Source organism: Stegostoma tigrinum, chromosome 19 (assembly GCF_030684315.1).
Source record: "Stegostoma tigrinum isolate sSteTig4 chromosome 19, sSteTig4.hap1, whole genome shotgun sequence".
NCBI lineage: Eukaryota > Metazoa > Chordata > Chondrichthyes > Orectolobiformes > Stegostomatidae > Stegostoma > Stegostoma tigrinum.
Genome location: NC_081372.1, coordinates 17,713,197 through 17,737,043, shown reverse-complemented (window position 1 = coordinate 17,737,043; position 23,847 = coordinate 17,713,197). Strand labels below are relative to the sequence as shown.

General features: G+C 42.1%; 2 protein-coding genes across 9 annotated transcripts in view; one reads left to right on the top strand and one right to left on the bottom strand.

Moving 5' to 3' along the window:
* sgk2a (serum/glucocorticoid regulated kinase 2a) overlaps window positions 1-23,847 on the bottom strand; it is a 58,377-nt gene that overhangs the window by 12,882 nt on the left and 21,648 nt on the right. For 5 of the 8 annotated variants that reach the window (XM_048550393.2, XM_048550390.2, XM_048550394.2 and 2 more), the window contains exons 2-5: window positions 5,995-6,102; window positions 5,847-5,904; window positions 4,470-4,553; window positions 118-249 (exon numbers count right to left, since the gene is read on the bottom strand). In XM_048550393.2, coding sequence (XP_048406350.1) covers window positions 118-249; window positions 4,470-4,553; window positions 5,847-5,904; window positions 5,995-6,041 — 321 coding nt within the window. In that variant the 5' untranslated portion in view covers window positions 6,042-6,102. Of the gene's footprint in view, window positions 1-117; window positions 250-4,469; window positions 4,554-5,846; window positions 5,905-5,994; window positions 6,103-6,150; window positions 6,224-17,499; window positions 17,554-23,847 lie in introns of all 8 variants that reach the window. The other 3 variants (XM_048550387.2, XM_048550388.2, XM_048550391.2) reach the window with 3 other exon arrangements.
* Window positions 15,915-23,847, top strand: part of LOC125461516 (solute carrier family 2, facilitated glucose transporter member 10) — a 50,951-nt gene continuing 43,018 nt past the window's right edge. Inside the window, exon 1 of the mRNA XM_048550385.2 lies at window positions 15,915-16,020. The gene's annotated coding sequence lies outside the window, so the exon portion shown is untranslated. The remainder of the gene's footprint in view (window positions 16,021-23,847) is intronic.

Below are 23,847 nucleotides of genomic sequence, written 5' to 3'. Positions count from 1 at the left end.
GAGACCAGCGTAAATAATAAGACTGCAGAAACTGAGAGGCGAGTGGGCGCATCAGTTAAATATCAAAGTGAGACACAAAGTTTATGAAGCAACTGCAATCTTAGATCATCTACTCACCTCACCACCATTCACATAGTCCAGGACAAAATAGAGTTTCTCCGTTGTCTGAAAGCAGTAGTGAAGCCCAACCAGAAAAGGATGCTTGACATTTTTCAGTAGCACATTGCGTTCAGACATAATGTTCTTTTGCTAATTTAAAATAGGCACCATTAGAAACTGAACAAGCAACCAAAGAGGAAAGACATATCTGCCCTTTAGTCAGTACTTTTAAATAAGGTACTTATACATTCACAGTAATTCATGCAAATTTTAACCCAGCTTCACTTCACTGCTTGCAGATCTAGATCTAAAAAATCTACTTCATTTTATTAATCAGTCATGTTTTCACTTGTTCAGTGAATTCACCCAATTGACCCTATTAAATAATCCTAGCAATGACAACCAGATCTTGAAAAAATAAAAGATACCCACTTTAACACTACCTATTAATTACGACATTATAAATGTGGCATTGATTTTATCTGCATTCACAATGTGTTTTAGAAATCAGGATAAAAATATTTCATAATGAATAATATCAGCCTCAATCTTAATATATTTATATAAAAGACGTTGCAAGTTAGTGATATCCCTGTCTATATCTACTGTAAATGGTAGATGCATGTTACACCTTTTCAAGTAAGGAAACATCCACTTCATGGATAATGCAGTGTGGAGCTGGAGGAACACAGCTGGCCAGGTAGCATCAGAGAAGCAAGGAAGTTGACGTTTCAGGTCTGGACCCTTCTTCAGAAATGGGGAGGGGGCAGATAGCTCAAAAATAAATAGAGACAGGAGGGCTAGGTCTGGGGAAGGTAGATGGGTTGGTGATAGGTGAGTGCTGGTAGGGAGTGGTGAGGATTGGGCAGTGAGGTGGGAGGAGTGGATAGGTGGGAGAGAAGATGAACAGGTTGTGTCAGGTCAAGGAGGCGGGGTTCAGAGGGAGGGTTGGACATGGGATGAGGCCAGGGTAGGGAGATTTCGAAACTGGTAAAATCCATGTTTAGGCCATTGGGTTGTAGTCTCCCGAGGCGGAATATGATGTGCTGCTACTCCAGTTTGCGAGTGGTGTCCTTCTGATACTGGAGGATGTCCAGGATGGACCTGTCATCCAGGGAGTGGGAGAAGGAGTTAAAGTGGTTCGTGAATAGAAGGTGTTGTCATTTTTTGTGAACAGAGTGCAGGTGCTCTACAAAATGGTCTCCGAGCCTCCACTTGGTCGCACTGATGTAGAGAAGACCACATCAGGAGCAGTGGATGCAGTAGGCCACTTTGACAGACGTGCAGGTGAATCCCTGTCTAATGTGGAAGGTTTGTTTTATGACTTGAATGGAGATGAGGGAGGGGGAGTGTAGGGGTAGCTGTAGCGCTTCCTGCGGTTGCAGGGAAAGATGCTGGGTGTGGTGGGGTTAATGGGGAGTGTGGATTAGATGAGGGAGTCGCGGAGAGAGTGGCCCCTACGACAGGCAGACAGTGGTGGGGAGGGAAATGTATCTTTAGTTGTGGAGTCAGATTGTAGGTGGCAAAAGTTGCGGAGAGTGATGCGTTGGATGCAGAGTTTGGTGGAATGATATGTGAGGACAAGGGGGATTCTGTCTTTATTTTTGTTGGGGGTAGGGGATGTGAGGGCAAATATTGTGAATCCACTTCATGGAGTTCTAATTTTGGCAATGGTGCAGGGAAATGGCTAGCCAAAGTCAAAGGATAGTTATTCAGTGACTATAACTCTCCGCTCTCAGGTGGTGGATTCAACTCCAGTAATTTGAACACAGATGTGGACTGACATTTCAGAACAGTGCTGAGGCCATGCTGCATCATCATTTATATAATCTTTCAGGCTGTGGATGCGTAAATCATCGGGCAGCCACAGCAAAGAGCAGGTGGGGAGGAGGGAGGCCTTTCAGTTATAGTACACTGTGGTGCTGAAACCTTTTAAAACCACCTCAGGCTGTATGATTGTAGTGGACTGTACATAGTTAATCTCCCATTTAGTTAATGCCACAATCTTGCAAATGGATTGACACACCTAAGAATACAAAGTGTTCAGTTGAGAAAAATAGTCTTCTATTGTATTTTCCACTACATCTGATTCAAAATGTTTTTGTAACATACTTATCGATACTTGATTGTCAAAGTATATTTATAGGAAAAAAGGTGTCTTTTTTAAAAATGAAACATTAAGCTGGGGGACTGTTAGCCCCCTTAGGTGGATGTAAAATATCCCATAGCATTAAAAAAATTCCACAGCTCTTGTGCAAGAGCAGGGGAATGGAATTAATTAGATAACAAAAAGCACAACAGAATTTTTTTTCAACAACTATGTATCTTTCTACCCAAATCACTAAACCCATTACCTGGTCATTATGAAATTACTGTTTTTGATAATTTTCTGTGCACAAGTTAGCTGCAGTTTTTCCTACATTTGAAGTACCTCAAAATTACTCAGTGCCCATAAAGAGCTTTGGCCAGGACCAAGAAAGACATTATGTAAATGCGAATCATTATTTTCTTCCTTGTTTAAAAAGTTTACAACATTTACTTGGAGCTGTGATAGACCGGGGGCATGTTTAAACTCAAGAAAGTAGATAATGTCTTCAGTAAACTAATCTTATAAGCACTAATCTGCAAAATAGATGGGTTAGTGTTTCAATTGGAAAAATTGTTAGATCTCTTTCCTTTCCAATGGGATCAAACATAATTGATGCTTCCCAAGTCTTGTTCTTGCAACCCCTATTGGAAATTCAACAACCATGATTCTGTACCACTTCAGCACTAATTTTGCTACAGTTGTGATCCCACTCCTTGCTGTTACATTAGACCAGACTTCATATTTACACTGTTTAAGACTTCCTGTTGTTAGGCATTCAATAAGAGTGATAGGGAGAATAATCATTCCGAAATGACTTCCTATACTTGCATCTAAACCTCTCTCTCTAGCCAGATCTCTCCCTGACCTGGTGTCCAAGACCCACAGCTCACTCTTAGCCCATAGCCCAAGCAATAATAGCTGGGACTAACCCTGGCAACAGCCACTGCTCCTGGTGATGTTGCTGACAATGGAGAGCTGCTGGGATCTGACTGACCTGTAGCTCTACGTGGACAGGAATTCTGCTGTTCGGTTCCTCCCCAGTGATGTGTCCTACTGTACTCCCTGTACACACATGATCGTTTTGCTAAATTCCAAATGAACGCCATCTATAAGTTCAATGACAACATCACTGTAGTAGGATGAATATCTAACAACGATGAGTCAAAATACAGAAGGGAGACAGACGGCTTGGTGACATGGTGCAATGAGAACAACTTCTCTCTCAACATCAGCAAAACTAAAGAACTAATCATTGACTTCTGAAAGAAAGGATGAGAACACATCTCACCTACATCAGCAGAACTAAGGTTGAGAGGGTGGAGAGCATCACATTCCTCAGAGTGACGATAACCAACAACGTGTCCTGGACTTCCCAATTAGATGCGATGGTCAAGAAGCCACAACAACGCTTCTTCTTCCTCAGGCAGCTCATGAAACTTGGCATGTCCGTAAGGACCTCACCAACTTCTACTGGTGCACCATCAAAAGCAAACTGTCTTGCATAACGGCCTGGTATGGGAACTCTTCTGTCCAGGACCATAAGAAACTACAGAAGGTTGTGTGCACAGCCCAGACCATCACAGAAGCCCACTTTTCATTCATGGACTCCATTTATATGACTCACTGCCGTAGAAAGTCTACCAACATCATCAAATACCCATTGCGACCCGGTAATGATCTCTTACAACCTCTTCTATGAGGCAGAAGATACAGAAGCTTGAACACATGCACCAGCAGGTTCAGGAACAGCTTCTTCCTAGCCATTGTTAGACTGATGAAAGGACTTTCTAGCTTCAAATAACGCTGATCTTGCTAACACTGATCTCACCAAGCGCATGCCCTGTGAAACATAACCTCTATGCTTCTATCTATGTCTTTTCACGACCGCTGATCTGTACATCCTTGCTTACTAAGATCTGCCTGTCCTGCTTGTAAACAAAGCTTTTCACTGTACTCCAGTACATGTGATAATCAATCAACCAATTAAATCCCTATGAAGGTCTGATCCTGGCCGATTAAAATTTCTCCCTGTAGAGGCATTGATTCAGTCAGGCCTGTCCCACAGAAAGAAAGCAGGTTTCCCGCAGGTTTAAGAAATACGGGACCCATGTAGGAAACATTAAAACCATCTTGATACCTTCTTCCGTGACTAAGTGTCACATTTTATCTTATAAAGCTTTTGTCCTCTGAGTCCTCTGAGACATATTATTAAGTTAAAAGTTCTAAGGATATGGTATTGTCACACACAAGGAGTTAAGCATTGAGGCCTTTCTATACTCACGTCTTTCCTATTCAGGATCATTTTCTTCTCCAAGACTTTAATGGCATAAAACCTGCCGTCAGATTTACGTTTAGCAAGGAGAACCTAAAATGATATTGAAGACTGTTAAAGCCCCAGCTCTGTCTTTACACATAGGATATGAAAATTACATATTTTCCAAGATTATATTCTTTAAATGAGAAATACAAATTACATTTGGACTACGTTTAAATGAACAAATTTGAACATATTTAATGACAGGTGGAAGTTTTTGTAAACTGTTCATTTTGTCTGGCCTGAATATAGCACAATCAATTTTAAAAAAGACCTTGGTAGAAAAGAGGAAAGGCTGAGTTTTTAGCCACTGCCATTATTAGTTGGAGCACTGCACAAGCAATGTGCAATATTAGGGTATTTCTTCTCAACTTCATCCTGGAGTGTTGCAGATTTATTCCTCCGTGAGAGGTCAATACTCACTGAGTTATCAGGATCATGATCCCTGGTGAGGTTAATACTGCTCCAGATGGGATACCCCAAACTGCCAAACTCCTGTCAGTGAGGAGAGATGAACTCACTGTCCCATCTTTATCCATCTATCCTACCAGCTGGTCATAGCAAATTACAAAAGGATCTCCTGACTGTGAATAACTGTCTCCCAGATCCAAATTAATTTATATTTTAAAAGGACTCAATTTAGGCAAGTTTTCATGAGTTAACAAAAGTTTGTGTTTATGCTTTACTAAATGTAATAACTATATAGAATGTACGTAAAAAAACGTGTTTCACTAGAACATAGAACAGTCCAGCACGACATTGTGCCGAACTTTTACCCTAAACCTAAGGTCTACCTAACCTCCATCCCTTCTTTATACTATCATCCATATGCCTATCTAAAAGCAGCTTAAATGCCCCAAGTGAGGCCAACTCCACTACCCTCTCCGGCAATGCATTCCACGCCCCTACCACTCTCTGAGTAAAGAGCCTACCTCTGGCGCCTCTCCTACATCTACCTCCACTCACTTTAAGACTATGCCCCCTTGTAATAGCTACCTCCACCCCAGGAAAAAGTCTCTGGCTGTCCACTCTATCTACACCTCTGATCATTTTGTACACCTCTATCAAGTCACCTCTCATCCTTCATTGTTCTAAAGAGAAAAGCCCTAGCTCTCTCAACCTTTCCTTGTAAAACCTTCCCTCCATTCCAGGCAATATCCTGGTAGATCTCCTCTGCACCTGTTCTAATGCTTCCACATCTTTCCTGTAATGAGATGACCAGAACTAATGGTGCAATATGACAGACGTGTTTGTGCCTAACACCAAAACAGGTTCAAAGTTGTGTCGCAGGAGAAACCAAACATAAAAAAGAAAATCATAGTAGTATTAAATTAAATCACTTACTTTTCCAAAGCTCCCTTTCCCAATAATTTTTAGAAAGTCAAAGTCTGTTGGCTTGGCACTGTAAGTAAATAATGATTTGTAAATTAATTTTTAAATTCAGTCTTTCCTGAGGTAGTAGGCAATTATTCCAATATTAAAAAGAACTTACAAGGAATTAGCGGATGGTCCCAGGTCGATGTTACTCTGTGCTGACATGATCTGAGGCTCAAAGGAAGGGATGTGTTTGTTAAACCTTTCTAATAAGGATCTGCAAATCCTAAATTTCAAGACAAGAAATCAAGGGTCAAGATCGTTTTCTACTTACTAGATTCCTTTTGTCATTGTGAAAGGGATCCTTTTGAATTTTTGAGTGTTTAATTTTTACAACAGGACTAGTTCTGGAAAGGAAAGTAAATATCAGCAGCTTCTTGATGTTTGAAATCTAAGCCCTTAAATTTCATCTTGCTTTAAAGCAAAGTTTTATGAAGCCATTGTTTCATGAAACCATTTCAAATAGATACTGCTTTCACGACAAAATTGCATTTGAAAACTTAAGAAAGGCTTGAATTATTATTTATCAGAATAGTGCCATTCATATTTGATGTGATTAAGGAAATTACATATTTTCTGGAAACAAAAATCTGCATTAAATATTTCACTCTATGGCGTTAAATGTGCTGACAGCAGACTCATTTATTTTTAGGGCATTTTATTGCACTTGTTCCTGCAGTGATCTCAATACTATTCACCCAGAACAGATTTCTTGTCCTCTATGAGACTTATTTTTATCCCCAAGCAGTTATATTCTTCATAGCTGAATTTTACCAAGAATTAACTGAACAAAAAAATTGATGAGTTTCAATTTTGGCGAGTGGCATGGAGGATTTCCCTCTGTGAGTTCCCTTGAGTTTTTGATGCCATTTTATACTATTTACCTTTACATAAGCAGTGTGCCTTTGTTGGCACTGTGCCCATGCTATCATACAATCACCAACAGTGGAAGTATTCACCACTGCCAGGAAACTCCTGGACTAACAACACCAGTGCCATGTTTGAAGCCCAGCTGAGCACTGCATCAACCACTGTCAGCCATAATCCATGGCCCTCCACGCAGTGTGAGGGAAATGAAAAAGAATAGCTTCTTAGGGCACATTGATGACTTCTATTGTCTGAGTGAATTCTACTTTTCCCTAACACCCAGTCTGGCAAACCATCTTGTCATTGCTCTATGGTAGCATCATACACCGGAAAGTCTACAAATAGTTGAAAATGTAAACTTTAATTGAACAACACAAAACAAAGAAAAAGAAAACCAGTAAAAAACTTTGTTTTTGAGAACAAACAGAGGCCTTTCAAGCATCAACACATTTACAGTAAATTAATGCTCACATCTATTGGAACTGGATGTCAATTATGTCCTGTCTGGTTTATTGTGCTTGTTGTTATATTGTGAAGGTGAAGGTGATGTAGCTCTGTAGGATGTCCTCATCTACGTCCTCAGAAAACTACTGCTGCTCTCCCAGCTCTTCAGAGTTCATCACATCCCCTCTTGCTTGCTCCAATATTCTGTTGCTAGGTATCACAGACCAGTCAAAGTATCAGTACCTCAGCTTCAGGAGGCCGATCACTTGCTTCAAAAAGACCCTGGTAAAAGAATGGGCAACACTGTATTTCTGTTCAACCTCGCTTAGGGTTTACGTGGTGGGGTTGTTGGCTTTTGTTGTAGAAGATAGTCCTTGTCTCCCAGTAAGCATCCTTAAAGGGCAACTGGTCCTTGAAATGAAACAGCAACATGAGAGTTCTCAAGGATCTAGGCATCACAGCTCTCAGAGTACTTGGTGCAGATTTCCAAAATATGGTACAGATGGTCAGACATGTACATTGATAAAATGGAATCCAGTTCTTTTGAAGAAGTCAGCCATGTTATGATACATTGCTCTCAACACACCTCTATACAAGGAGATAACAAGAACTGCAGATGCTGAAATCAGAAATAATACAGCAGGAAAGTTCATGTTTCAGGTTGGACCCTTACTTGAAACTTCGACTTTGCTGCTCTTCTGATATTGCCTGGCCTGCTGTGTTCCTCCAGCTCCACACCTATGTACAACCTAGCATGCATTGCATTTGGAGGAATCCAGCTATGTTTGAAAAGCCTATTGCATGGTTTGAAAGAAATATATTTTTGCTGCAACTTGAAGGAACCTTCATCTGCAACTTCTTTGTGTGGAAGCTGTTCAGCAGCAGTTGGGGGGTTGCTGCTGGTCGTGGGACAGCTGGTGCATCTGTTCCTCCTCAATTTCTCTGCACCTTCATTGCAGTGTGGCCAATGACCTCTGCTGTTGCAGGATCAATTGATCAAGGTTTCAATGAAGCTATGTAAGGAATACCAGAAACAGAACACATGCTTTGCAATGGGAGCAGTCAGCATTTGTATCACACACAAATGACAGTTTAGCATAGTCTTGCATATAGTGAGACATGGAAGATTTTGACAAGGAGGGCCATGGATCTTTGACATAGCGGACCATATCCCAGTGTATGCAGCACCAGTCATACAGCATAAGTAGGAGATTGTAAATGTGATAGGGTTACTGAAATCGTGACATGGTCATTTGGCTGAAGCAATGCAGTATGTTTGCAGTGTAAACTGCTGCCAGATACTATAGGTGTTAAATTGACATCGCCATGGAGCAACATGTCTGCACTCTTGACTGATTATTACTGACAATAACGAAAAGGGAGTGAGCTGTGTGATTGTGTTAAATCAAGATAGAAGCAATGAACTTCAAGTTATGGATGAGCTGGCAAAGCACAAAGCAAGACAAGGCCGAGGTGCTGTGAGCATCCAAGTTGGCACAAAGTGAACGAGTGCCAAATCAGCCACAGAAAACCCCTGAGGTACACTCTGCTCCAATGCATGAGTTGGGTGCCTGTGCCTGTGTGCAAAATGGCCTGGCAGCAGCATTGCAACAAAAGATGTTGATGCACTGCAAAGTGAAGCAAAGTGGTGAATTGTCCTCTATGTGAGTCTAGAGATGTGCCATGATAATATGGTGAGGCTGCTACATATTGATGTCAATATCCAAAGATGAGAGAATGCAAGCAGTCACTGTCCGTGGAGTGTGCCGTGAGGTTTTGGGCGTGGCTGGCCAACATTGATGCCCAGAGGAACAAGTGGTGAGCTGGAGCTGCCAGGGTTGTGCTATGACCCAGGAATTGCTGTTATCTAATTTTGTTCTCCAAAGTGGGAGGAAAGGATATCATATATAAATGAGATGAGATTAACTACTAATGGAATGCAAATACCTCTCTTCATTAACTAGCGAGATTTTTACATACCACCCTGCCAACTTCTGCATCCAGCCCATCATTCTCTGCCGCTTTGGCCATCCACAATCTGACCCCACCACCAAAGAGATATTTCCCTTCCTATCCCTATTTGCCTTTCTCAGGGACTGCTCACTCTATGACTCCCTTATCCACTCCACACTCCCCACTGACCCCACCACACCCGGCACTTTTCCTTGCAACCGCAGAAAGTGCTACACTTGCTCCTACACCTCCCCTCTCACTTCCATCTAAGATCCAAAGCAAACTTTTCATATCTGACAGTGGCTCACCTGTAAATCCTCCAATCTGGTTTACTGTATCCGCTGCTCCCGATGTGGCCTCTTCATTGGTGAGACTAAGTGCAAACTCGGTGACTGATTCACAGAGCACCTGTGCTCTGTACGCTATAAATGACAATACTTTTTGATTGCTAACCATTTTAACTCCACCCTCACACCCATCACTCCCCAGGTGATATATCAATCCTGAGCCTCCTCCAGGGCCACAATGATGCCACACACAAACTGGAGGAGCAGCACCTCATATTCCGTCTCAGGAGCCTATAGGCCAATGGCCTAAACATAGAATTCACCAATTATAAAATCTCCCCACCCTCAGTCTCATCCCATGTCCAACCTCCCCTCTCATCCCTGTCTCCCTGACCTTACGCAACCTGTTCATCTTCTGTCCCATCTATCCGCCCTACCCTTCCCACTGACCAATCCCCACCACCCCTACCTGCATCCACCTATTGCCAAGCCACCTACCTTCCTCATGCCCACCCCTCCTCCCTCTATTTATTTCCTCACTGCCTTCCCCCTCCACAGTCCTGATGAGGGCTCCAGACACAAAACATCGACTCTCCTGGCCTCTGTTGCTGCCTGACCTGCCGTGTTCCTCCAGCTCCACACTGTTGACTCTAACTCCAGCATCTGCAGTTCTTGCTGTCTGTGAGATTTTTATCTTGTTTTTCAAAATGTGAGTGGAAAAATGGGTCTCTTCTCAATGTCAAGAACGTAATGTTTCCACTTTTGCTGTATTTTCCCAACTGACTTGTTGTCATCTTTCAGGTGCTGAGGAAATTCAGCCCTTAGTTTAGAATCTTAAACCTAGGTCATTAGTGCCCCCTATGGACTGTCACAAGCTATTGCAGTGTCATCACCAAATGATCGCGAGGCTCTGAATAGATTAACTATACATATTTATAAATATTAAACAAATAAGCATGTAGGACAGTACAAATCTTATTAGCTGTTAAAGCCTCAAGATCATTTAATCTCTCTCACGCTATAATCCTAGTTGTTAAAGGAAGTGGCTACAGAGGTTAAAATAGTATCAGAGATAATGGGAACTGCAGATGCTGGAGATTCCAAGATAATAAAATGTGAGGCTGGATGAACACAGCAGGCCAAGCAGCATCTCAGGAGCACAAAAGCTGACGTTTCGGGCCTAGACCAGGAAGGGTCTAGGCCCGAAACGTCAGCTTTTGTGCTCCTGAGATGCTGCTTGGCCTGCTGTGTTCATCCAGCCTCACATTTTATTATCTTGGCTACAGAGGTGATGGATACATTGCTAGTAATCTCACCTGACACAACCTGCCCATCTTCTCTCCCACCTAGCTGCTCCTCCCGCCTCACTGACCAATCCTCACCACTCCCTACCTGCACTCACCTATCACCATCCCACCTACCTTCCCCAGCCCAACCCCTCCTCTCTCTATTTCTGAGCTTCCCGCTCCCCATTTCTGAAGAAGGGTCCCGACCTGAAACGTCAAGTTACCTGTTTTTCTGATGCTACCTGGTCTGCTGTGTTCCTCCAGCTCCAAAATGTATTATTTCATAATATTACAAGAATCCTTAGGTTCTGAAAACACCCCTGAAGACAGGAAAAGAGCCAAAGTAACACCTTAATTCAAAAAAGGTGACAAAAAACACAGGTAACTTTCGGACAATTCATTTACTATCTGTTGTTGTAAGGTCCGTTACAAAAGATGTAACAGCATCCTGTCCCTGAAATAACAACCAAAAAAGAATCCCCCTCATCCTCACGTACCACCCGCCAACCTCCAGATCCAATGCATCATCCTCCGACACTTCTGCCATCTGCAATCTGACCCCACCACCAAAGACATTTTTCCCTCTCCACCCTTGTCTGCTTTCCAGAGAGACCACTTTCTCTGTGACTCCCTTGTCTGCTCTGCACTCCCCTCCAGCCCCACCACACCTGGCACATTTCCCTGCAACCACAGGAAGTGTTACACCTGCCCCCACACCTCCTCCCTCACCCCTATCCCAGGTCCCAAGAAGACTTTCCACATCAAGCAGATGTTCACCTGCACCTCTGCTAATGTCGTATACTGCATCCACTGTTCCCGTTGTGGCCTCCTCTACATCAGGGAAACCAAACAGAGACTTGGAGACCACATTGCAGAACACCTGTGATCGGATCGCAATAAACAACTGCACCTCTCAGTCACAAACCATTTCAATGCCCCCTCCCATTTCTCAGATGATATTTCCATCCTGGGCCTCCTGCAGTGCCACAACAATGCCACCCAAAGGTTGCAGGAATAGCAACTCATATTCCGCTTAGGAACCCTGCACCCCAATGGTATCAGTGTTGATTTCACAAGCTTCAAAATCTCCCCTCCCCCTACCGCATCCCAAAACCAGCCCAGCTCGTCCCTGCCTCCCTAACCTGTTCTTCCTCTCACCTATCCCCTCCTCCCACCTCAAGCCGCACCCCCATTTCCTACCTACTATCCTCATCCCGTCCCCTTGACCTGCCTGTCCTTCCTGGACTGACCTATCTCCTCCCTACCTCCCCACCTACACTCACCTTTACTGGCTGCATCCCCGCCTCTTTGACCTGTCTGTCTTCTCCCCACCTATCTTCTCCTCTATCCATCTTCTATCCACCTCCCCCTCTCTCCCTATTTATTTCAGAACCCCCTTCCCCTCCCCCATTTCTGATAATGGGTCTAGGCCCGAAATGTCAGCTTTCCTGCTCCTAAGATGCTGCTTGGCCTGCTGTGTTCATCCAGCTCTACACCTGGTTATCTTGGATTCTCCACCATCTGCAGTTCCTGATAGAAGTTTAAATGAAACTGTACAAGGCACTAGGTGGACCACACCTAGAATTAGTTTGGTCCTGTTATTTAAAGAAAGATATATTGGCATTTGAGGCAGTCCAGAGAGAGTTCACTCGGTTAATTCCAAGTATGAAAGTGATTTTCTTGTGAGGAGGGTCAAGCAATTTGGGTTGCTCCTCATTGGAGAGGAGACATTATTGAAATGTATAAGATTCTTATGGTGCTTGACAGGGTAGATGTGGAAAGTTGTTTCCGCTTGTGGGACATTCCAGGACCAGAATAAGGAATTGCCCATTTAAGACAGATATGAGGAGGATGTTTTCCCTCAGTGGGTAGTGAATCTGTGGAACACTTTACCACCGAGGGCTGTTATGGTTGGGTTGTTAAGTATATTCAAGGATGATTAGATAGATTTATAATCAGCAAGGGTTATGGGGAAAAGACAGGAAAGTAGAGCTTAGGATTATCAGATCATGATCTCATTGAATTGAGGAGCAGAGCCGACGGCCCAAACAGCCTACTTCTACTTCTACATATTATTATCTTATGGTCCAGTTTGAAAAAAATGGAAAGTAAAGGATTCCACAGGTTTTGCAGAAGTACAAAAAGGAACAAAATAGTTTTAAAACAATATCATTGGTCAGACCACAATTAGAATACCATGTCTTGTGTCATGCATTATATTCGTGAAGGAAATCAAGCAGCTGATGAATGGATGTAGATAGTAGGCATGACAGTCTTTAAGTCTGATAAGAGATTGGATAAACTGGGTTCTGTTCCTTAGAAACGAGAAAAGTGAGACAAAAGCGGTGTTCAGTATAAAGAATTGCTATAATGATATGAATAGGTAAATGTAAACCCATATACTATCCTTACTCAAATGCTATTTTCTGATTATGCTTTCTTCATGGTCCTACTTTAGCTTGCGTTTTCCTAATATCAATGATTTAGATAATTGTCATTTTGTTTAAGTTTCAACCATGGTTTTGTCCAACTTCCCCCAGACTGACAAAGCCCACCCAAGAACTCTCTGCTGTTCTGACAAGGTATGCAGCTCCAACTCCTCCCCATCCACTATTATTGGTTGAACTTTCAGTTGCACGAATTTCAGTCTCTGGGGCTCTTGCTCTAAATACCTTCAACTCTCTCTGATGACCGTCCCAAAAATGCACTAGCTTTAGAAAGAAAGACTTGTGTTTATTTGGTAGCTTGCACTCTCCTGGAATACCCCAAGAGCCTTACTACCAATTAATTATTTTGAAACTGAGTGGCTGCTCTCCAGCTTTATCTCCATACCTTCAAGCAGGCACTAAATACCTTTGATCGAGTCCCACCCCCAGAAACCTAAGCCCTTTTTGTCTCCAGGAAGGTTGCTTGTTGGCAGACCTTGCCTGCAATCGGCGAATGGCTAAGACACTTAAGAGGCCCTTAATTTATTATTTAAGGGCCTCAATTAGTGGCAGCATGAGAAGGTTGGCAATAGACCTTCTGATAGAACCTCCCAGAGGAGATGGGAAATGGTGGGGGTCAGGATGCTACCAGGCTGCCTAATTAACTGTTACCTGCCCTCCCGCTCCCTTGCCTCCTCTTGGACTAAAGGATACTGCCATCGAGTCCTCAGAGCAGAGAATGAGTTCATCTAGCCCACTGAATCTGTCCTGCTTCTCTGTAGAGCAAACTAGTTGTCCCATTTCTCTGCTGTATCCCTGTAGTTGTACACATTTATATTCACCCAAGAGTTGGTTCAATTAACTTTTGGAATCATCGATCATCTCAGATTCCACCTGCCTCAGGAGTAGCAAGTCCCAGCTCATTACCATCTGCTGTGGTTACACGGATATAAGGAAATGCCAGAGGAACAGAACTTCTTCCAAGGAAGGCAGCATTGTTATCATGGGCCTACGATTCTGTAAATTGTGGGATGAATCATGATGTTGCCAAAAATACCCTCACAAATCATGTTTACTGGGGAGAAGAAAGTTGCCAGCAATCTGGAGGCCCTTGTGAAAAGAAAACAGTTCTACGAAAAATCCAGCAGCTCTATTTTGTTGTCATCAGTTACATTAAATCTGGGCTACATGAGCTGGTTTTCAAAGACGGCTTATGGATGTATTCAAGCTGCAGCGACTAGCCTGAGATTGGTAACAGTAGCAACAGCTTCAGCCAAGCAGTCCTGTTTATTTTGTCTGGCACCAATTTGCACGGTCTTGTCTGCGTAATTAAACATGAAGTATTTTGCGTATGTGGGCGGTGCTTCCGTACATTCTGACATTTAAATCAACTCTGGCTAAATATATTTTTCAAATTAACACTTGTTAACATGGGATCATACAGCCCATTAGAGTTATGCTCGTCTATTGAATACAAAACACAACTTATTGTTGTGGCTTCTGTCAACACTGGAACTTTGGCAGTGGGTTGCTAGATTCTGGTAACACTGCCTTCTAAAGTCATGGCAGGGTTCCACAAACTGCTTCATTGCAACATCTAGGTTACAATATAAACATAATCCAATGATTCTTGTGTAAACATTAATTTGGTACTATCCACATTCCAACGCAGCAGTTAACAAGATGACATGGAATCCAGTATAAAGACTCGGTTTATATATTGTGTACATATCAGGAATTTAGCATTGTGCACACACTTAAGTCATCCATTCTTCTCCTGGTTAATAAAATCTGAAAACAATAATGTCTGTACAAAGTTACAAATAATCAATCATAACTGAATACATAAAATCAGTACAAGGAAGCTATTTTAATTAGAACTCATCACTCCACATATCCTTAATATTTTGTTAAGGTCACTTCCCTCAGTGGAATCTAAACTGTCCAAGTTCTTGCATTTATTGTATGTTATATAGGAGATAGAAATGCCATAGTGTGGAAGCAGGCCATTCAGCCCATCAAGTCCACACCAGCCTTCTGAAGTGCATCCCACCCCTGCCGTATAACCCTGCATTTACCAAAGCTGACCCACCTAACCTGCACATCTTTGGACCATGGGAGGACATCCAGAGAAAACTGTGCAAACTTTATACAGGCAGCTACCCAAGGGTGGAATCAGACATGCACCCTAGCACTGTGAGGCAACAGTGCTAACCACTGAGCCACCATGCTACCCATAAAAGATAACACTGCACAGATTTATATTAATGAATGTAAGACATTAGGTTGTGCAAAGCCACTTTTCTTTAATTTTAAAGCAAAGCCAATACCTTTGCCAATTTTTTGCATTGAATCATGTAAGTAATTGTAGTGGTGTACTTAATATTATTTATTCCACTCTCCAATTAAAAAGAGATGTATTACAAATTAAGTCCTTTAGAAAGACAGTAATAAATTTTAAAAAATTGTACAGAGTAAATGCCAGCTGCAATTTCTGAAGCCAGCCCAACTGATGACCTGGTCATAACAGCATTTCAATCACTATGACTTTTACAAGTTTTAAGGTATTAATTGTTGTTTATTTATGTGTGCCAACTGCTGATGATGATTTTGCTAATTTCATTACATTGGCTCCAGACCCATCAGTTGTTTCTTTATTTTCTTTGTAGTCTGATGAGAATGTCTTTTTGCCTTTAATCTTCATTTTACCTTTTGTCTCATAAGATCAATGGCTCATTCTCAACCCTTCATCATCAGGTTCAAGTCCCACACTGCGGCCTCAGCACAAAAATCATGGCTGTCACCTCCAGGGGTTTGCTACTCTGTCAGAAGTGCTGTCTGTTGCCGAGATGCTACGGAGAAGCCCTGTCTGCTCTCTCAGGTGGGTGTAAAAGAATCCAGGTGCCCTCGCCAATATTTATCCATCAATAAACATCACTAAAACATCCAGCCTATATCACATTCCTTTAGTGAGAGCTTGCTGTGTGCAAATTTGCTGCCATATTTCCTATAGTGACCGTACTTCAAAAGTATATCATTAATTGTAAAATATTTGGAACATACAGTGGTCATGAAAAGCACTGTATAAGTGCAAGCCTTTCTTTTTCCTTCCTGTTTTTTTGCACTTTTGCTCCACAGCAGTTCTTTCATTCTTTTCTCCTCTCAAATTCTCTGTCGCTGTATTTACTCAAAACATATTGCATCTCTAATTATTTCCATCAGTGAAAAAAACATCATCGACCTGAAATGTTACACCTGTTTCTTCCTCCACAGACAACAAAATGTGAGGCTGGATGAACACAGCAGGCCAAGCCGCATCTCAGGAGCACAAAAGCTGACGTTTCGGGCCTAGACCCATCTCTGATGAAGGGTCTAGGCCCGAAACGTCAGCTTTTGTGCTCCTGAGATGCTGCTTGGCCTGCTGTGTTCATCCAGCCTCACATTTTGTTGTCTTGGATTCTCCAGCAACTGCAGTTCCCATTATCTCTTCCTCCACAGACACTGCTGGAACTCCTGATCATTTCCAACATCTAAAATATTTTCCTTTTGTGTGCCAGTTCTTCCAAACCACACTGGATCTGTACAGACATATCGGGCTGAAATCTGGTTCTTTCTCCACAGATGCTGCCAAAGCCATTGAGTTTGTCCAGCATTTTCTGTTTATATTACAGATCTGCAGTATTTTGCTTTTATTTGATTGAAAAACCCCTTTTTACAGTGCTTTAGCCTCAATTTTAACACGAAGATCATGGCCAAAAAGAGAAAGTGTTGAAGTATTTTGAAATTACATTAGTTTTAATCAATCCATTTAGATACACTTCTCACACAGAAGGGCCTTGAACCTAGATCTTTCTGGTCTATGATGTTAACTAAACCATTGTGTTTTAAAATAGATATACGAGAGGATGTGGTAAACAGATTTCAACATCTAGCGTGCTTTTACTTTACACAAATCTGTGGATTATTAAAAGTACCAGGATTTTTCAATAAGCAACATTTCACAGTAAATTAAATTAGACATTCAGAATTAAGGAAACATTACTGTGTAACCAGACAAGCAAAGGAAACAGTCCACAGTTTGTCATAATCAATTGTTAATCATTCTAATGACATGGGAAGAAAATCAAGCGAATTATAAAAGCTACTCTGTGTTATCCTGTGGGGTTTTTTAAATTCCATATCAGTTGATCTGTGTAGCATGTTGTCTTTTCTTCTCACCTGTAATTAGACATTGTGGCCCTTGGTGTTATCAAAAAAAACTCTAAATAAATAAATCTATAGATAGTTCCCCAATTTTAGAATGTCATGACTAATAGGAAAAATTCAATGAGATAATAATCTGCAACTTCAAATCACATACCCACATTTGTGCCTTATTCCTTTTAATATCTTTCATTCACACAAATGAATCAATCTGTAATTAAAGATCAAAAACAGATTGAGCAAAAACTGCCAAATTTGCAGAACAACTTTTCAGACTTCGGTTTGGAGCATCTGTGTCTGTCCACTATCTGCAAGACAAAAGTCAGAAGTGTGATGGAATAATCCTCACATATTTGGATGAGTGCAGCTCCAACGACACTCAAGAAGATTTAGACTATTCAGGACAAAGTAGACTGCTTGATTGGCACCACATCCATAAACATTCACTCCCACCAGCACTAATGCACAGTAGCAGCAATATTTCAATCTAGAAGATGCTCAGCAAAAAATGAACATACAAACCCAAGACCGAAAACAAATTTGCGGAAAAGGTCAGCAGGTCTGGCAGCATCTGTGAAGGCAAAAACAGAGTTAACGTTTCGGGTCCGGTGACCCTTCCTCAGAACACTTCCCAAGACCACCATCGTGTGAAACGACGAGGACAAGTGATCAATGGAAACATCATCATCTGCAAGTTTCCTTCCAGGAACTTACTGGCCAGACTTGAAAAGATATCACCTTTCCTTTAATGTTACTGGGTCAAAATCTTGGAACTTTCTTCTTAACAGCACTGTGTGTCTATCTACACCAAATGAACTGCAGCAATTTAAGGAAATGACGTATTACCTATTACCATCTAGAGATGGGAAATTTTGAGTACTGGCTTAGCCAGCAAAGCTCAAACCAGATGAATGAATAAAAAATTTATATTCCATTATAAGTGCCACAACCACATTTCTAATAGGCAACTGCTTGTGTAACTTGTCAGACTGTAATTTGATTCTTAACTATAGTGCTACTACAGGTGAAGTGAACACGAACCACCTGAGTGAAATTTCAGGGGAATTGTAGACTTAAAAGTGGGAATTTTACTCTCTATGGAAGGATTTTTCTCTTTGGGTCAGCATCTGGACCTCAGGGTCACATGACAGTTATAACCTGGTATCACATGGGGAATAGTTACCTGGCTGTGATTTTCCATAAATTGGTCCTGAGTGGAAAGATGGTGGGCTTGCTAATGACAAGTGGCCTCTCAAAGCCAGTGGGCTGTTAGGAAGCATGGAAAAGGCCACTAATTAGGTATGAAAGAGAGAAGGTGCTTCCATTTTCAGTTGCTCTCTCCAAACTTCAATTTGAAATTTAAGAATGTCTTCGGCAGCTGAACGCTATGGCCACAGTTGTAACCAGGCAGGGTAGTGAGGTGGGAGAGGTTCTCAAAGTCTACCTGGACTGTTGGACCCCAATGCACCACCAAAAGCTGGTCCAGTCCCCAGTGCCTCTGGAGCCGAGGCCATAGATCTGAATGGACTTTTAACCACTCTTCATCTTGTCCTGTTATGACAATAGACAATAGGTGCTGGAGTAGGCCATTCGGTACTTCGAGCCAGCACCACCATTCATTATGATCATGACTGATCATCCACAATCAGTATCCTGTTCCTGCCTTATCCCCATAACCCTTGATTCCACTATCTTTAAGAGCTCTATCCATCTCTTTCTTGAAACTATCCAGAGACTTGGCCTCCACTGCCTTCTGGGGCAGAGCATTCCATATATCCACCACTCTCTGGATGAAGAAGTTTCTACTCAACTCAGTTCTAAATGGCCTACCTCTTATTTTTAAACTGTGTCCTCTAGTTCTGGACTCCTCCATGAATGGAAACATACTTCCTGCCTCCAGATTGTCCAATCCCTTAATAATCTTATACGTCTCAATCAGATCCCCTCTCATCCTCCTAAACTCAAGTGTATACAAACCCAGCCGCTCCAATCTTTCAACATATGATAGTCCCGCCATTCCAGGAACTGACCTCGTGAACCTATGCTGCACTCTCTCAATAGCCAGAATATCCTTCCTCAAATTTGGAGACCAAAACTGCACACAATACTCCAGGTGCGGTCTCACCAGGGCCCTGTACAGCTGCAGAAGGACCTCTTTGCTCCTTGACTCATTTCCTCTTGTTATGAAGGCCAGCATGCCATTAGCTTTCTTCACTGCCTGCTGTACCTGCATGCTTGCTTTCATTGAACATAGAACATTACAGCACAGTACAGGCCCTTTGGCCCTCGATGTTGTGCCGACCTGTCATACCGATCTGAAGCCCATCTAACCTACACTATTCCATGTACATCCATATGCTTGTCCAATGACGACTTAAATGTACCTAAAGTTGGCGAATCTACTACCGTTGCAGGCAAAGCATTCCATTCCCTTACTACTCTCTGAGTAAAGAAACTACCTCTGACATCTGTCCTATATCCTTCACCCCTCAATTTAAAGCTATGCCCCCTCGTGCTCGCCGTCACCATCCTAGGAAAAAGACTCTCCCTATCCACCCTATCTAACCCTCTGATTATTTTATATGTTTCAATTAAGTCACCTCTCAACCTTCTTCTCTCTAATGAAAACAGCCTCAAGTCCCTCAGCCTTTCCTCGTAAGACCTTCCCTCCATACCAGGCAACATCCTAGTAAATCTCCTTTGCACCCTTTCTAAAGCTTTCACATCCTTCTTATAATGTGGTGACCAGAACTGTATGCAATACTCCAAGTGTGGCCGCACCAGAGTTTTGTACAGCTGTAGCATAACCTCTTGGTTCCGGAACTCGATCCCTCTATTAATAAAAGCTAAAACACTGTATGCCTTCTTAACAGCCCTGTCAACCTGGGTGGCAACTTTCAAGGATCTGTGTACATGGACACCGAGATCTCTCTGCTCATCTACACTACTAAGAATCTTACCATTAGCCCAATACTTTGCCTTCTGGTTACTCCTACCAAAGTGCATCACCTCACACTTGTCTGCATTAAACTCCATTTGCCACCTCTCAGCCCAGCTCTGAAGCTTATCTATGTCTGTCTGCAACCTACAGCATCCTTCGTCACTATCCACAACTCCACCGACCTTAGTGTCGTCTGCAAATTTACTAACCCATCCTTCTACGTCCTTGTCCAGGTCATTTATAAAAATGACAAACAGCAGTGGACCCAACACTGACCCTTGCAGTACACCACTAGTAACTGGTCTCCAGGATGAACATTTCCCATCAACTACCACCCTCTGTCTTCTTTCAGCAAGCCAATTTCCGATCCAAACTGCTATATCTCCCACAATTCCATTCCTCCGCATTTTGTGCAATAGCCTATTGTGGGGAACCTTATCGAACGCCTTGCTGAAATCCATATACACCACATCAACCGGTTTACTCTCATCTACCTGTTTGGTCACCTTCTCAAAGAACTCAATAAGGTTCGTGAGGCACAACCTTCCCTTCACAAAACCATGCTGACTATCCCTAATCAATTTATTCTTTTCTAGATGATTATAAATCCTATCCCTTATAACCTTTTCCAACACTTTACCAACAACTGAGGTAAGGTTCACTGGTCTATAATTACCAGGGTTGTCCCTACTCCCCTTCTTGAACTGGGGAACCACATTTGCTATCCTCCAGTCGTCTGGCACTATTCCTGTAGACAATGACGAGTTAAAGATCAATGCCAAAGGCTCGGCAATCTCCTCCTTGGCTTCCCAGAGGATCCCAGGATAAATCCCATCTGGCCCAGGGGATTTATCTATCTTCACCCTCTGTGGGATTTCTAATACCTCTTCCTTGCGAACCTCAATCCCACCTAGTCTAGTAGCCTGTATCTCAGTATTCTACTCGACAACATTGTCATTTTCTAGAGTGAATACTGTTGAAAAGTATTCATTTAGTGCTTCCCCTATAAGCTCTGACTCCACACACAACTTCCCACTACTATTCTTGATTGGCCCTAATCTTACTTTCGTCATTCTTTTATTCCTTAACTACCTATAGAAAGCCTTAGGGTTTACACTGATCCTATCTGCCAACATCGTCTCATGTCTCCTCCTGGCTCTTCTGAGCTCTCTCTTTAGGTCTTTCCTGGCTACCTCGTAGCGCTCAAGCGCCCTAACTGAGCCTTCACATCTCATCCTAACTTAAGCCTTCTTCTTCCTCTTGACCAGACACTCCACCTCCTTCGTAAACCACGGCTCCCGCGCTCTATAGCTTCCTCTCTGCCTGACAGGTACATACTTATCGAGGACACACAGGAGCTTTTCCTTGAATAAGCTCCACATTTCTAATGTGCCCATCCCCTGCAGTTTCCTTCCCCATCCTATGCTCCCTAAATCTTGCCTAATCTCATCATAATTGCCTTTCCCCCAGCTATAACTCTTGCCCAGTGGTATACACCTATCCCTTTCCATCACTAAAGTAAACATAACAGAATTGTGATCGCTATCATCAAAGTGCTCACCTACTTCCAAATCTAACACCTGTCCAGGCTCATTACCCAGTACCAAATCTAATGTGTCTTCGCCCCTTGTTGGCCTATCTACATACTGTGTCAGGAAGCCCTCCTGCACACACTGGACAAAAACTGACCCATCTCTAGTACTCAAACTATAGTGTTCCCTGTCAATATTTGGAAAGTTGAAGTCCCCCATGACAACTACCTGTCTCTCTCACTCCTATCGAGAATCATCTTTGCTATCCTTTCCTCTACATCTCTGGAACTATTCGGAGGCCTATAGAAAACTCCCAACAGGGTGACCTCTCCTTTCCTGTTTCTAACCTCAGCCCATACTACCTCAGTCGACGAGCGGCAGAGAGAGACGGTGAGTAAATGTACAAGAACACCCAGATCTCGTTGAACTTCCCCTTTACCTATCTTGACTCCATTTAGATAGTAATCTGCCTTCCTGTTCTTGCCACCAAAGTGGATAACCACACATTTATCCACATTCAACTGCATCTGCCATGCATTCATCCTAGAAGTGGGATAAAGCCAGAAAATTGACATGTCAGCTAATGGGGTGAATTTCTGGGTCCACCCACTCCCATATTTATCCACTTTGGAGGCTTAAAAATCCTGTTAAGAGGATCCAGTAGAAAGTTAATACAACAAGGTCTAGAAATTTAATCTGAAACTTTCCTCCCCCATATATCTTAAATGAAATATCTTTTCGAGAGTGATATTGAAATTTAACTCAAAAATTAAATGATAAAAACAAAGAACTGCGGATACTGGACATCTGAAATAAAAACAGAAAGTGATGGAGAAAATCACTAGGCCTGACAGCATTTGTGGAGAGAGAAACAGAGTTAATATTTTGAGTCTGTTTTTCTCTCGACAGATGCAGCTGGGCCCACTGAGTTTCTCCAGCAAACTCTGTTTTTGCATTTAGTGATAAAACTTGCAACATTTTATTCCTACACGTTTATAGTTATTGTATGTTGGTTCAAAAGATCTCCAGAAGGTTTGATAATCTTCCCAGATACACCTTATGCTGTGTTTGACAGGAGTCTGGATTTATAATCAGCACTGTTTTGCATGGATATTGTGTAAAGCTCCCTATTACAGGAAATTCTGCTTTTTTAAGAGTCCTGTGTTAACTGTATGTCAATTAGGTACTTAACTGAATTTGGGTAGTGGGTGTCAACAGGGGATACAACTGTATTCATATGTATTGGAGCAGCCACCGATACAAAGGAAGATGGGTAGGTCAGAGGAACTCATTGTGGACTTGCTCCTGGGCCTGACCAAGATGGCCATAAACAGGTTCAGACAATAGGCCATGGGCAGGATTGTTAGACCTGACTGCCTGCCTCTTGTCTGCGTTTACATTACACTGAAGTATTCCTGGAGATGTGGCATGTGATGCCCACTGGCATGCTTAACGCCTTGCCCAACCTGCGAGTAACATGAAGGTTGTAATACATTGTTCCCACATCATTGAGATTTTAATCTAAATTTAAATATTCATTTTTGCTAATACCCATTAAACATGTTACTTTTAAAAATTTGGTTGAATTTGTTTATTATGAATCTGTTTTTCAAAAGAATATACGAGTGGACTGAATCTGTGCTTGTTGGATTGGAGGTGCATTATGTGCAATGAATTTGTCAAACAAATTTTATAACTGTACGAATACTAGTCTTCATCCTAGCTACTTGAGTTGCACCAACCTGAATCTGAATTTATACTACAGCTTCAGTAACAATATGAAGAAAACACAGCTTTGTTCTGATACTAAAGGTGTAATATTAATCCACATATATATAATAGGAATTCTTCATTACCCATATTCCTGATACAAGCAAAGCCCAGTTTTAACTGTGGTACTAATACCAAAATGAAGTACATGAATTAAAACAGTGAACATATTAACACAGCCGCAAATTCAATTAACTTGCATATATATTTGTCAGACCAAGACCTACTTGTCTTTAAAATACTGATACATTCAACATATCTA